This window comes from Octopus sinensis, linkage group LG12 (genome assembly GCF_006345805.1).
Source record: "Octopus sinensis linkage group LG12, ASM634580v1, whole genome shotgun sequence".
Taxonomy (NCBI): domain Eukaryota; kingdom Metazoa; phylum Mollusca; class Cephalopoda; order Octopoda; family Octopodidae; genus Octopus; species Octopus sinensis.
Window position 1 is genome coordinate 14555152 of NC_043008.1, and position 14234 is coordinate 14569385.

The 14234-nt window shown below is 36.0% G+C and overlaps 1 protein-coding gene across 2 annotated transcripts; it reads right to left on the minus strand.

Annotated features, from left to right (window-relative positions):
• Positions 1-513: 513 nt before the first annotated feature.
• LOC115217825 lies at positions 514-11368 on the minus strand. 2 transcript variants are annotated; one of them, XM_029787507.2, is made up of 5 exons: positions 11026-11368; positions 7166-7237; positions 4551-4699; positions 2334-2503; positions 514-1035 (listed from the first exon to the last, which is right to left on the minus strand). In XM_029787507.2, the coding sequence occupies exons 2-5, from the start codon at positions 7167-7169 to the stop codon at positions 942-944; spliced, it is 417 nt and encodes a 138-aa protein (XP_029643367.2). In that variant the 5' UTR covers positions 7170-7237; positions 11026-11368; the 3' UTR covers positions 514-941. The 2 variants fall into 2 exon arrangements, with proteins under 2 accessions (XP_029643367.2, XP_029643366.2); XM_029787506.2 differs by having other exon boundaries at positions 516-1038; positions 11026-11366.
• Positions 11369-14234: the final 2866 nt, after the last annotated feature.

Consider the following 14234-nt stretch of genomic DNA (forward strand, 5'->3'; position numbering starts at 1 on the left):
GGAATGCAATTAATTCCTTTATTGTATTAGATGGGCGAAGGTAAAATGTTTTACCTCAAATTCATAATACAAAATAAGAAAATGGAAGAATAGATTTCTTTCAATCATCAACTACCAGATAATACCAATTCATATAATTTATTAACTAATTATTTAGACCGTCCAACCCATGCTAGCATGGAAAGCGGACGCTAAACGATGATGATGATGATGAATAGGAACATCCAAATCCAACAGAATAATACAGAATTAGTTAATAAATTATATGAATTGGTATTATCTGGTAGTTGATGATTGAAAGAAATCTATTCCTCATTTTCTTATTTTGTATATATATATATATATATATATATATTCGTGCACTTTCTTATAGAAAACTGAGGAGAAATAGTGTTGTGTTAGTGACAAATAGTCTTCAGAGACAACAGTCACGTTAATGAACCCATTAGTATGGCAATTATAACCATTTCATGGAATGAAATGGAAAAAAGGATAAAGAAAATACTTAGCCTTGTGGTCATTTATTAACTTTATTATTATTATTATTATTATTATCATTAACAGCAACACTACAACACTGCCAAAATATTTTCAAATTTCATCTTATTGACAGGGGAAAGAAACTTTTAGCTATAGAAAAAAATACTGGGTTTCTATGCTGTTAAGGGAAGCAAAATACGAAGTTGTGACTTCAAGGATTTTATGGGGGAAATTAAAATTGGCTTGTGTATTCAACTCACAAGGAGCTTATCTATCTTCTGTTGACGTTTGCTGTATTTAGTTGAAGGATACTTTGAAAGAAAAACTCCCAAACTTTTAGTTGAAACAAATGACCCAAATGGAAGACTGCACACATTGTGTATTGAGTGCATAGGGTTCTGTGAAATTGTTATCAGCAGTCTGCCTTGTTGGATGACAGCGTATTTGGAAGGCACAGGACATTAATGAGTGTTGAACATAATGGGACTGTAACAGTTGTGACAGATGATAATCGCTGGCTTGCTATGAGGATAGGAGTTTGTCAGAAGAACAGAGCTGCTGAAATAAAGGAAGTTATACAGGTTAATGACATTCACATCTAGCAAAACACTACAAATTTAGCGGATATGTAGGCAAAAATCAATGGAAATCGTGGTTGTGATCCCTGTGCTGGTGGCACGCAGGGGGCACCGTCCAAGCGTGGCCGATGCCAGCGCCGCCTTGACTGGCTTCTGTGCCGGTGGCACTTAAAGAGCACCAACCAATCATGGCCGTTGCCAGCCTCGCCTGGCACCTGTGCCGGTGGCACGTAAAAAGCACCCACTACACTCACGGAGTGGTTGGCGTTAGGAAGGGCATCCAGCTGTAGAAACACTGCCAGATCAGACTGGAGCCTAGTGCAGCCTTCTGGCTTCCCAGACCCCAGTCGAACCGTCCAACCCATGCTAGCATGGAAAACGGGCGTTAAACGATGATGATGATGATATAGTCAATTAACTGACTCCAGTACATAACTGGTATTCACTTTAATGACCACCCCCACCTTTCCTTCCAGCAGGAATATAAATAAGGAAAGTTATACCATGCTAATAACAAGGACATCTGAGTTCATTATTTTTGCATTAGTTATGACATCTGAGTTTATCATTCATTAATAGTGTATATATATACATACAATACATGGAATAAAGCTACTCTGAGTAGAATGACCAGCAATACTCTCTGAGTATGGAGTATACAAACAGAGGCTGTAGGGTGTGTTAGATAAAATAACAGGTGTCCCGTGGACAGAAATGGTTAGAATGGATGCACAGAGGACAGCACCTGCATTGTTGAAGTAGTGATTATGTTTGAGTTTCATAGTATTCAAAAGAAGGTTCTAGAGTGTAGACATACATGACAGAAATCAATTTTTTCCATATGAATTTAGCTGCAAAGCTGTTCAAATTATTGAGACATGTTGAACACAATACAAAATTTGCCGTTCACAGAGCCATCAATGTTTGTCAATAACAGTGGCCTTGTTGGTACAAAGTTGCAAATATTTCAGTATTTGTAGGTCCTATTGTAACTATTTACAACAGTGATAGTCACAACTAGTATTTTCATTTGAAGATTTATTGCTGTTCACCTTATCATTAAGATCTGCTTCGATTTCTTAATTTACTTTGCAGGGATTTAGCAAAATAGGTAATTTTTCATTACTGAGTTTGTTGTTAGGAATATAACTAAAAATTAAATTAAAATTCTTATACAAAATTATATTAATCTAAATTTGAACACAGTACTTTAAAGCAGTTGGTTTTGTATCACAGAAGCAGGTGAGGAAGTGTAATGAAAAAAAAAGCATTAACCTGTCGTTAAATCCTTGTAGAACTACAGATGAAACACCGGAATAAGGGTTCACGTTACAGATGGAGTTGAAACTCTGGTCACAAGCAATTGGTTTCTTGGGCAGAAGGCTTAACAAGCAATGAGCCAAGTCATTGTTATCAGACAGCAACAGCTGAATATATTTCACCACCTGCAACGAAAGACAGAAAATAGAACATCTAATATTCAACACAATATTTTGCATAGGACATTCTCTCTTTCAATTCTTAAACTACCAAAATTTTAAGAAGAAACAAACATTCCATGAATTCTCCCCACAAATAAAATGATTTTACCTTTAATCTTATAATAATTCTGCTTGTTCTCCTATTACTTAGTCCGTCCATAATGCTTCCATGTGATTAGTTGAAGCAGGAATTTATTTTCCTTAATGCCTGCGCTGGTATGGTCATGTACTACGGATGGATGAGGAGAGATGTGTGAAGAAGTGCCACTCCCAAACAGTTGAAGGAATCAGGAGAAGAGGTAGACCCAGGAAGACATGGGATGAGGTGGTCAAGCATGACCTTCAAACGTTGGGTCTCACAGAGGCAATGACGAAAGACCGAGACCTCTGGAGATATGCTGTGACTGCGAAGATTCGACAAATAATGTGAGCTCATGGCTGTCTCCTGCACCAGCTTCACATAGAAGCCCCAGCCCTTCCAAAGTGCCTTGGATTGCAGGACGACCTACTGTACTTACCTTGTATCGTAGGGCGACCTGCTGTGCTTGAGGAGACCTATTGAGTCAAGTACATCAACATCAAAATCAAATGGAAATTGTAGTTGTGATACATGTGCTAGTGGCACGTAAAATGCACCATCCGATTGTGGCCATTGCCAGCCTCCCCTGGCACGTAAAAAGCACCCACTACACTCACAGAGTGGTTGGCGTTAGGAGGGCATCCAGCTGTAGAAACACTGCCAGATCAGACTGGAGCCTGGTGCAGCCTCCTGGCTTCCCAGACCACGGTCGAACCGGCCAACCCATGCTAAATGATGATGATGATGTATATAGTTTAGTGAAGTAAAATAGATACAGAATGTAATATAGCCTTATAAGTAGGAACTATTGATGATATAATTCTGACTTGTATGAATAGATGCGATGAGCCTTCAGCTCAAAATTAGAAATTTGATGTCATATCATCATAATTTCACATCCAATGTTCATGCTGACATGGGTTGGATGGTTTAACCAGGGATGGTAAGCTAAGGGGCTGCACCAGACTCCACTCTGATTTGACATGGTTTCTACGGCTGGATGCCCTTCCTAATGCCAACCACCCCAAGTAAATTTAATTCCAGTCAATCTATCTAATAATGTTAGGAGATTCTACATGGTCATTGGTCCTGCTAGAAATAGTAACAAAATTCCCTCAAATCATATTCCCCTGTGAGACAGGCCAGATTGGATAATGTAGTCCCAGATATGCATAAAGACGGGATGTTTATGCATGAATGGTTTTTGTCACATGACTGCTCAGTAAAACAGACTTGGAACTAAACAACAAAAATAGATAACACCAAGCAGTAAATATTTGTAAGGCAGCGAGCTGGCAGAAACGGTAGCACGCTGGGCAAAATGCTTAGCGGTATTTCGTTTGCCATTACGTTCTGAGTTCAAATTCCACCAAGGTTGACTTTGTCTTTCATCCTTTCAGGGTCAATTAAATAAGTACCAGTTACGCACTGGTGTCAATGTAATCGACTTAATCCGTTTGTCTGTCCTTGTTTGTCCCCTCTCTGTGTGTTTAGCCCCTTCTGGGTAGTAAAGAAATAGGTTTTTCATCTGCCGCTACGTTCTGAGTTCAAATTCTGCCGAGGTCGACTTTGTCTTTCATCCTTTCGGGGTCAATTAAATAAGTACCAGTTACACACTGGAGTCGATATAATCAACTTAATCCGTTTGTCTGTCCTTGTTTGTCCCCTCTGTGTGTGTGTAGCCCCTTGTGGGTAGTAAAGAAATAGGTATTTCGTCTGCTGCTACATTCTGAGTTCAAATTCTGCCGAGGTCGACTTTGTCTTTCATCCTTTCGGGGTCAATTAAATAAGTACCAGTTACGCACTGGGGTCGATATTATCGACTTAATCCGTTTGTCTCTCCTTGTTTGTCCCCTCTGTGTGTGTGTGCAGCCCCTTGTGGGCAGTAAAGAAATAAGTAAATATTTGTAATTTAAAAGACTTGCTCCTTACCTTTTTAGCCGAATTTAGGCAATGGTTATAGTCATGCAAAACAGCAACGAGGGTCCGAAATACTTCAGGTTTCTCAAAGTAGTTGTTTTTGATCATATTAAGCAGTGCTACTAATGGAGATATTTCCAATCGAGTCACATGAATTCCAGCTCAACAAAATAAAAGAAAAAAAGAAAATTTATTTCCCTTAGAAATACTAATTTCTTACATAGGCATAAGACCACAAGGTTACAAACGAGAGAGAGAATAAGACCCTGTGATTGGACACATTTATTGGTTTTGATTATTTGGAAGCACTCCGTCGGTTACAACGATGAGGGTTCCGGTTGATCCGAATCAACGGAACAGCCTGCTCGTGAAATTAACGTGTAAGTGGCTGAGCACTCCACAGACACGTGTACCCTTAACGTAGTTCTCAGGGATATTCAGCGTGACACAGAGAGTGACAAGGCTGGCCCTTTGAAATACAGGTACAACAGAAACAGGAAGTAAGAGTGAGAGAAAGTTGTGGTGAAAGGGTACAGCAGGGATCACCACCATCCCCTGCCAGAGCCTCGTGGAGCTTTAGGTGTTTTCGCTCAATAAACACTCACAACGCCTGGTCTGGGAATCGAAACCGCGATCCTATGACCGCGAGTCCGCTGCCCTAACCACTGGGCCATTGCGCCTCCACTAAATTGGTTTTGATTAGGCTTTGGATCAATAAAGGATCTTGTCGACTTCCTTAAGCCCTTTGCTCCTTATGGAGCATAAGCCATCAATGACTTTTCTCCACTGCTACCACCTCGGGGCTGGTGAAGAGGAATTCATCTTCCAGGTCCTGTTGCTTTTGAATTGTCATCAAAGAAGATGTAACTTGGCTCAGCTTTCCAGATGGTAGCTTTGGTCCTTATGCAACCCCATTCTTACCTCTGCAAAAAGGTGGTCCAAATTAGTCTGGCCTCAATCCTTTGCTCTGTCCAGCATGAGAAGCCCTATCAAGAGCTTGCCCTCCAGTGGCATAGCTCTCGGTCACTGAGGCACACAGGCCACCACATCACATCAAGGACTGGACATTGTGACAGCAATAATGGATTAGGTATACGATATAACATACACGGTTTTCTTACAATCGTTAATAATGCTCAATAAAATTACTTCAACTGACAGTCGACCCTGGTTTTGTAGGTTTATTTCACTGGACATTTACTGCTACGGTATTCCTCTCTTGGTAGTCGAAAAATAAGATCCAGGAATTTCATATTTGGCAGCATATAACTGTTCCACCATCATTTAACATCTGTTTTCTATGCTGGCATGGGTTGGACGGTTTGCCCAGAGGTGGCCAGCTGGAGAGCTGCACCAGACTCCAGTTTGATTTGGCATAATAATAATAATAATAATAATTGTTATTTCTTTATTGCCCACAAGGGGCTAAACATACAGAGGACAAACAAGGACAGACAAAGGGATTAAGTCGATTACATCGACCCCAGTGCGTAACTGGTACTTAATTTATCGACCCCGAAAGGATGAAAGGCAAATTATTGTATACAGTGCTCAGGTGCACCACAACTTGTCAAAAAGTGCGTTTCTACAACTGGATGCCCTTCCTAACACCAACCACTTTACAGAGTGTGCTGGGTGCCTTTTTATGCGGTGGCACAGATGCTTTTTATGTGAGCCAGCATGGGTACTGCTCACGTGGACTGGCATGAGTGCTTCTTACATAGACCCACATGAAGCAGCACAGGTGCTTTTTACATGGACCAACATGAAACACAGTATTAAACTACAATTCTATATTAATGCTTTTAAATTAGGATAGCACAAAGAAACTTTTACACTATAAATCTGAAAGACTAGCTTAATTTAAATCATTAATTGAAAAAAACTGGCAAGAATCATCATCATCATCATTTGATAGTCTTTTTTTCATGCTGACATGAGATTAACAGTTTGTCAGGAACCAACAAACCAGAGGGTTGTGGCAAGCTCCAATGTCTGCTTTGGTTTGGTTTCTACAGATTTCTACAGATTCCTAATGCCAACCACATTAGAGTGAATTGGGTGCTTTTTTTCATAGAACTACCACTAGTGGAGTTACCATGTACTTACAAAAAAAAATCCCCTCAACTGCATGGGGTATAGTATTAAAGGGTGTGAAAATATAAAAGAGGGACAGGAACAGGTATCTTGCCTAAGAAGATGTGAATACATCATAGCTTCATCAGCTGAAAAGAGAGAGAAATGATAACGGTTGTACCCTCAAGATACAAGGTGAATATGAGAGAATAGGGGGTAGAGAAACACAAAGGACGGATGGGTAACCGTGCTAGAATGATTAGAGATGAGGGTTTGAGGTGAAAGCCTTGTAATATTCAAATCAATGTAATCAAAGAACTAGCGGATAAAACAATTATGAACCCTTAATTTAGAAATAAAGGTTCCCAGTTCTGAATTAGTCTGAAGCTAATGTATATATCTAAGAATATAACACCTGGTGGTAATCAAGGTCAAAGTCAATCAAAACACAGTAAATATAAATATTAAATATTTCATCTCTAATGATAATGCTAATTACCTGAGAATTATTATTATTATGCCTAATTTTAAAAATAAAGTCAAGTACTCACACATTTTTGTTCTGGGGGGTTTTTGTTGTTTTTATTTTTAGTTTTTTTCAAACTGAAGAAAATGAAGACAGCCTGTAGAAGTATGACGAAAACAATTTTTTAAAATTAAAAATTCTGGGGGTTTTTTTTTTTTTATTTTTAAAAATACAACTCATTATAGATTTTATGACATATTCTTAGCAGCCAGTTTGATGAATATATTAATCAAACCAACCACCGAGAATGTGTCATAATATTAAAATCAGTTGATCCTATTTTCCCCCCAGACCCCCACTATAACTTTCTAGAAAAATGTACACCCCCAACTCTATTTTTAATATTTCATAATAATACACTTTCCTTAAAGAAAAATCCACACTCGGGCATTAGAATAGTGCCATACTGTAGCAAAGTCTTCACACAGTGTGCTTGGCTGGAAGGATTGGTTTGGTTAGGCTGAGTACAGGTATAGTATGTTTGCTGTGAAAATAAGACACTGCTTATAAACCCCCAAGGAACAGTGGGCTTATAAGCAGTATCTCTGTGGATAATTAAATGTTTATTTTAACACCTGGTCACCAAAACAAAACAAAAAAAAAAACAGGTGTAATAGGTGTAAAAAAATGCGTAGAAAACGAATATGAAAGCAAAAATTTGCGCAAACGAACCAGGAGGTTGGCAGTGGACTTCCGGAAAATTCACATGATCCAATTTTTCCCTCATAACTTTCAGGAAAATGGATATATATTGATGAAATTTTATAGAAATATTTTTTAAATGGCATAGATTAAGTTTATAAAGAAATTTGTAGGAAAAATGTTTTCCAAAGAGGTGAGGTTGAGGACTTTCGGAAAATTCACACAATCCGATTTTTCCCTCATAGCTTTCAGGAAAATGGGTAGCTTTTGATGAAAGTTTATACAAATACTTTTCAAATGGCATAGAGTACGATTATAAAGAAATTTGGGAGGAAAATTTTTCCAAGGGGGTGAAGTAAGGAGTTTTGGATCAAGACCACATAAGTTCATTTTTTTTACTCCCTCAACTCCCTCCGAACCGATTTTGGCCAATTTTTTGCACTTTAAAACTATGGGAGGACTCCTTTCCGTAAAAAAAAATTGTAGATATTTTCAGAGGAAAAAAACGTAACTTAAGGGAGATTTGGCTGTTGTTTCTAGCACATCCTAAGACAACCCTCTTCGTTTCTTTCTCACACTCGCATGTATCGATGTTTTTCAATATTTTTCTCCCCATAAATACATTTATACCATGTAAAAAGAATTTGAAAATTTACGATTTTTTTCAACCCCATTCCCCGCCTGATTGGTTTTATAATTTTAAATATTGGAGAGCCTGAGATTTTTAAAAATAGCTATGTAAAAAATACCTATTTAAAAACATACTTTTCTATAAGAAAATGCATTTTTTCTTACACACACACACACGACCTCGCTTAATTAAGGTGGGGTAAAAATTTAGATTACCATTTTATTATTTTTTTCCTTATATACCACCAAAGGAGCACGTATCATCATCATGGAGGGAAGGAGAGTAAAAAAAAAAAATCATAAATCTTCCAAACCGTATTTTCATAAAAAGATGCTCCCCGTCATTTCGAAGGCTGTGGTGAAACACAATTCGAAAAATCCCCGTCAAAACGGAATAATTCCAACTTATGTGGTCTTCTTGATCCGAAACTCCTCTTCCAACCCCTTAGAAAAAATTTCCCCCCACAAATTTCTTTAGAATTGTAATCTATGCATTTAAAAAATACTTGTATAAACTTCATTAAAAGATACCAATTTTCCTGAAAGTTATGAGGGGGAAAAATCGGATCGTGGGAATTTTCCGAAAGTCCTCTCCTCACCCCCGGTTTGTTTGCGCAAATTTTTGATTTCATATTTGTTTTCTACACATTTTTTACACCTGTTACGCCCTTTTTTTTCTTTTGTTTTTGTTTTTGTTTTGGTGACCGGGTGCTAAATTATATATTAACCTTAAGATCCCTTTGACTGAGTGCAGTTAAAGTAGAGGAGAAAGCAGCCTTATACTAGGTAATGAGGGTGGGTTCAAGTGAAATAAAGGGACCAGAACAGGGTTTCTTGCTCTGGCGGAGCTACATACCTACTTATATAATAGAAGAATGTGTGGGATACATATACTCTTTTACTCGTTTGTCATTTGACTGCGGCCATGCTGGAGCACCGCCTTTTAGTCGAGCAAATCGACCCCAGGACTTATTCTTTGTAAGCCTAGTACTTATTCTATCGGTCTAATAATATATATATATATATATATATATATATATATATTATTCTTTAACAAGAATGTTGATGATGGTTCAGCTGGCCCTGACTTCGAAGTCACTATCAAGAATAAATTTGTACTCTACAAAAGTATCAAGTAACCCATCAGATTAATATAAAATTGTTTTTTTTAATTATAATTGAACATAAAAACATTAATGTGTGTGTGTGTGAGAGAGAGAGAGAGAGAGAGTGTGTGTGTGTGTGTGTGTGTGTGTGTGTGAAAGAGAGAGAGAGTGTGTGTGTGTGTGTGAGTGTGTGTGTACATAATTAGTCACATCGTTTAAATCTCAAAGCTACGATATATAATTAATGCATGCATGATTAATTCAAAACATTGTGGATATATAAGCATTAAAGGTTGACAGAGTAATCTGAGAGTTAAAGGTTCAAATCATGTTTAAATATAATCAATCAACATAATTAATAATTCCAGGCTATGCGGGATCAAAGAAGCGCCGAGTTCTGTAATAAAATTAATTAAGATGTTGATTTATCCCCCAAATGTATAATATTGAAGCTGCTCATTTTGGTTATTTTGGAATGGAACCGTTGAGATATTTCAGAAATATTGGTGAAATATTTACAATGTGTGGTTTGGAATTTAAATTAAAAATAATAATAATTAAATATCCAGCAGAATCAACGGAATTATAAAATGTCTTTTAGGTATCAATTACGTTGAATTATTTTTACAGTTAATAGTTCTTCAATTTGAATTACTATCATTATCAAGCCGATAATATTAAGCAGAGGATATAACAATATTGTGAAAGTGTTTGGGACATATCTGTGAACGGCTCCCACTGTGGAATAATATATATATATATATATATATATATATATATATATAATATAATATATATATAATATAATATAATATATATAATATATTAGGGAGTATATCCAAACTTACAGGGAAAAATTAGATTTAGGATTAAATCAAATTTCACAGGATAAATATAAATTAAATTAGAGATAAAACCACTATTAGGCAAATCAAAGTGATAGACATAAACCAAAACATAAAAAAAACAAAAAATATATATAATTAATTAAAAAATTAAGAATTTAAAAATATAAAAACTTAAAAATATAAAATTAAAAATTTTAATAATTTAAACTATTTTTATATATATATTATATATTTTATCAATTATATTTATTGTTGTTTTGGTTTATGTCTATCACTGTTTGAGTTGCCTAATAGCGGTTTTATCTCTAATTTAATTTAATTTAATTTATATATATATATTAATTATATATATATTAATTTATATATATATTAATTATATATATATTAATTATATATATATTAATTTATATATATATATAATTTATATATATATATTAATTTATATATATATTAATTTATATATATATTAATATATATATATATATTAATATATATATATATATAATTAATTTATATATATATATATAATCATTATGGATATAGGGTAAAAAATTATTAATTTATAATTAATCAATTTCACCAAGTAGTTTCAGTAAGGAAAAGAACCATATTCGATAAAAACTTATACAAGAAGTTTAGATGTATTAATGTTCGTTTACCTGAAGTATTTTATGAAGTTGGTGGTATTATTGGTATTTCTTTGGTCTGTGTGAGAGAGATGACAGCTCAAATGAGATTCGATTCAGAAGGAACTTTTGTCAATTACAATAAGTTCGAATCATCGACTAAATCAATCATAAGACGCGTTTTAGGTGAATTAAATTACGACCGGTCATACAAGTAATTAAAGAAGGGTTTCTCATAGAGATTCAAATAAATAACAGATAAAAATTAATTTAGATTTGTCATATAAGATGACAAAAGGACTCTTGCTACAAGGTTCCTAAGTCCGTATCGCGACGTTGTTACAACCGTTGTTAATGAAGCAATAAGACGCCGATCTCGATGGCTCTATGGCTAATTACGAAAAAAAAATTATAATTAATTATTTTAATTGCTATCATCGCAATAGTTTTTGTCTCTAAATGTTTTGTCTAAGGTCCAGTTTAAATTATTTTAGATTTTCTTTTTAATATGAAAATATTGTTCAGATCTACAAATGTCCTTCTCGTCAGTTTCCGTATTGCAGAATTAAGAGAGAAAGAAAATATCAAATTAACTTTGTATTATTGTTTTTTTGCTATTTTTAATTTCAGAAAACTAATTTAAAATTCATTTAAAATGTGTGGCCTTGTACTTATATTAAAAATAATTAATAACCAGAATCAATGAAGCGAAAAAACGTCTTTGGGTTTCAGTTTCGTTTCATTATTTTACTATTAATATTTCATTTTGAATTTTATTTTTTAGATGACAATTAGAATTAATTAAAACCAAGAAATTAGTACATATGTCCATTTTGTCTTCACTAGACTTCATTATTAAACGGTTTTCATTATTATTCTGCATTCTGAGTTCAATTCCTGCCGAGATCAACAGGGCCTTTAACCTGTCCCGGGGTCGATTATTGAAGTCCCAGTTGGGTACTGGAGTCGATGTAATTAGCTAAGCCGGATCTTTTCACTTTGACCGGCAGATTTAAAAGATAATTTCTTTGTAACTTAAACCTCTCCCACTAAAATTACTGACCTTATGCTAAATTTGAAACCATTATTCTTTTACATTTACACCAAATTATACGTTTGTCCATCAAACGTAAGCTATATTTAATGTTTGGCGTCATTATTATAGAAGTTTTATGGCTGTGAATTATAGATTTTGTATCGTTGACACACGAACTAATATCAAACATGCTCTGTCGTCAGTCATACGGAGATTTTAGTAGAACTACATCAAAGATTAGGAAAGTCTTTGACACAAATTGCAATTACAACGATCGCAACAGTATTAAAGCCAACAAGGAAGCATCTACATTGTCTCTTGACCTGCTAGAAATAACAACTACATCTACAATTCGTACAACCGTGTTAGAAAAGAAGGGACACGTTGGATAATGTAGTCTCACAGTCGCTCGGCCTTATAGAAATGCTGGATGTTCACACCTGGGCGAAAGTAAAGAATACGTATACCCGGTGTTTAGGGTTAGGGTTTAGGATTTAGGTTAGGATTAGGGTTAGGGGTTTTGTTACGTCGTAAACGGGTGGTGTATCTATTCTTTACCTCCGCCCACAACTGGAATGCTTTTGATTGTTAGTTTACTTAGGCGATCCTTCGGTATAGGTACCGGATACATTTCAAGAAAGTGGGTTTTTTTTATTATATATATATATGGAGGGTTAGGTTAGGGGTGGGAGAAAAGGGTTTCTGCTATCTTCAGAAATATAAACAAAGCCACTTACGGTACCTATACCGAAGGATCGCCCTTAATTATCTCTAATAATAAATGCGAATGCCAGTGTGTCACGTTCTTTCAACTTTACTCCTAGAGGCCGTAGTCCAACATATACCATTTTGAAATCAGGCCGACTCCGTGAGTAAATTAGAAACGTTCCGGGCCGAATCCGGACCCTCAATCCTGAAATTTAGAATTCCAAAGTTTTCATTATTGCGATGGTTTTCGGTGATTTTTTTTTTTACGTGATTTTTTTAAGACGAATTTTTTTGTACTCTTTTATTTGTTTCAGTCATTTGACTGTGGCCATGCTGGAGCACCGCCTTTTGTCGAGCAAATCGACCCCAGGACTTATTCTTTGTAAGCCTAGTACTTATTCTATCGGTCTGTTTTGCCGAACCGCTAAGTTACGAGGACGTAAACACACCAGCATCGGTTGTCAAGCGATGTTGGGGGACAAATACAGACACAGAAACATACACACACACGCACAAATATATATATACATACACATATATATACGACGGGCTTCTTTTCAGTTTCCGTCTACCAAATCCACTCACAAGGCTTTGGTCGGCCCGAGGCTATAGTAGAAGACACTTGCCCAAGGTGCCACACAGTGGGACTGAACCCGGAACCATGTGGTTGGTAAGCAAGCTACTTACCACACAGCCACTCCTAACTTTGAAATAAATTTTGGGAATGGTCATTGGGATATGACTCTGGGGGAAGCAATTGCAACAAATTCTCCAAAACAAGTCAGCGATCCGTTTGCAGTAATGATTGCCACTTGTGAACTTTCCAACCCAGTTACTCTTTGGGAAAAATATCGGGAGGCTCTCAAGTGAGGATATTCTTCAGGAAATGAGACTTGCTTATCCAGGATTGTAATTGAATCCTGAGATTACAAATTTAGCTCTCTGTGAAATTGAAGACAAAGTGATGAACTTAGCTCAAAGAGATCTCAGCAATTTTGGTCTCCCAAAGCCAAACAGGGAAACTGGACAAATCAACAGAGACATTTTAAGAGAAACAGGATACAACATGGAAGAACTGAAGCAATGTGATCAAGATAATGAGCCCCTGTTGAACCAAGACCAACAGTAAATATATCAGGTCCTTGATGACATCTACAACAAGAATGGATGGATTTTCTTCTTGGATGCATCTGGAAGTACCGGTAAAACTTTTATAACTAACCTGCTTTTACTTGCAGTGAGATTCCAGAGAAAAATAGCTCTAGCAGTAGCATCATCTGGAATTGCTGTTATCCTCTTGCCTTATAAAGAAAAGGTTGACAGGGACTTCACCAGCCTTTGATTTATATTGATTCCTTTGGGATTTGTATAGTTTTTGGTTAGAAGTTCCTTTGGTAGATGACAAAGTGAATGAGACTTAAGTGTGATGTAGGTAGACAGGGGAAATTGTTGCATAAGTATTGAGAAAAAGAAGGATAAGTGAAAAGTATGTGTTTGT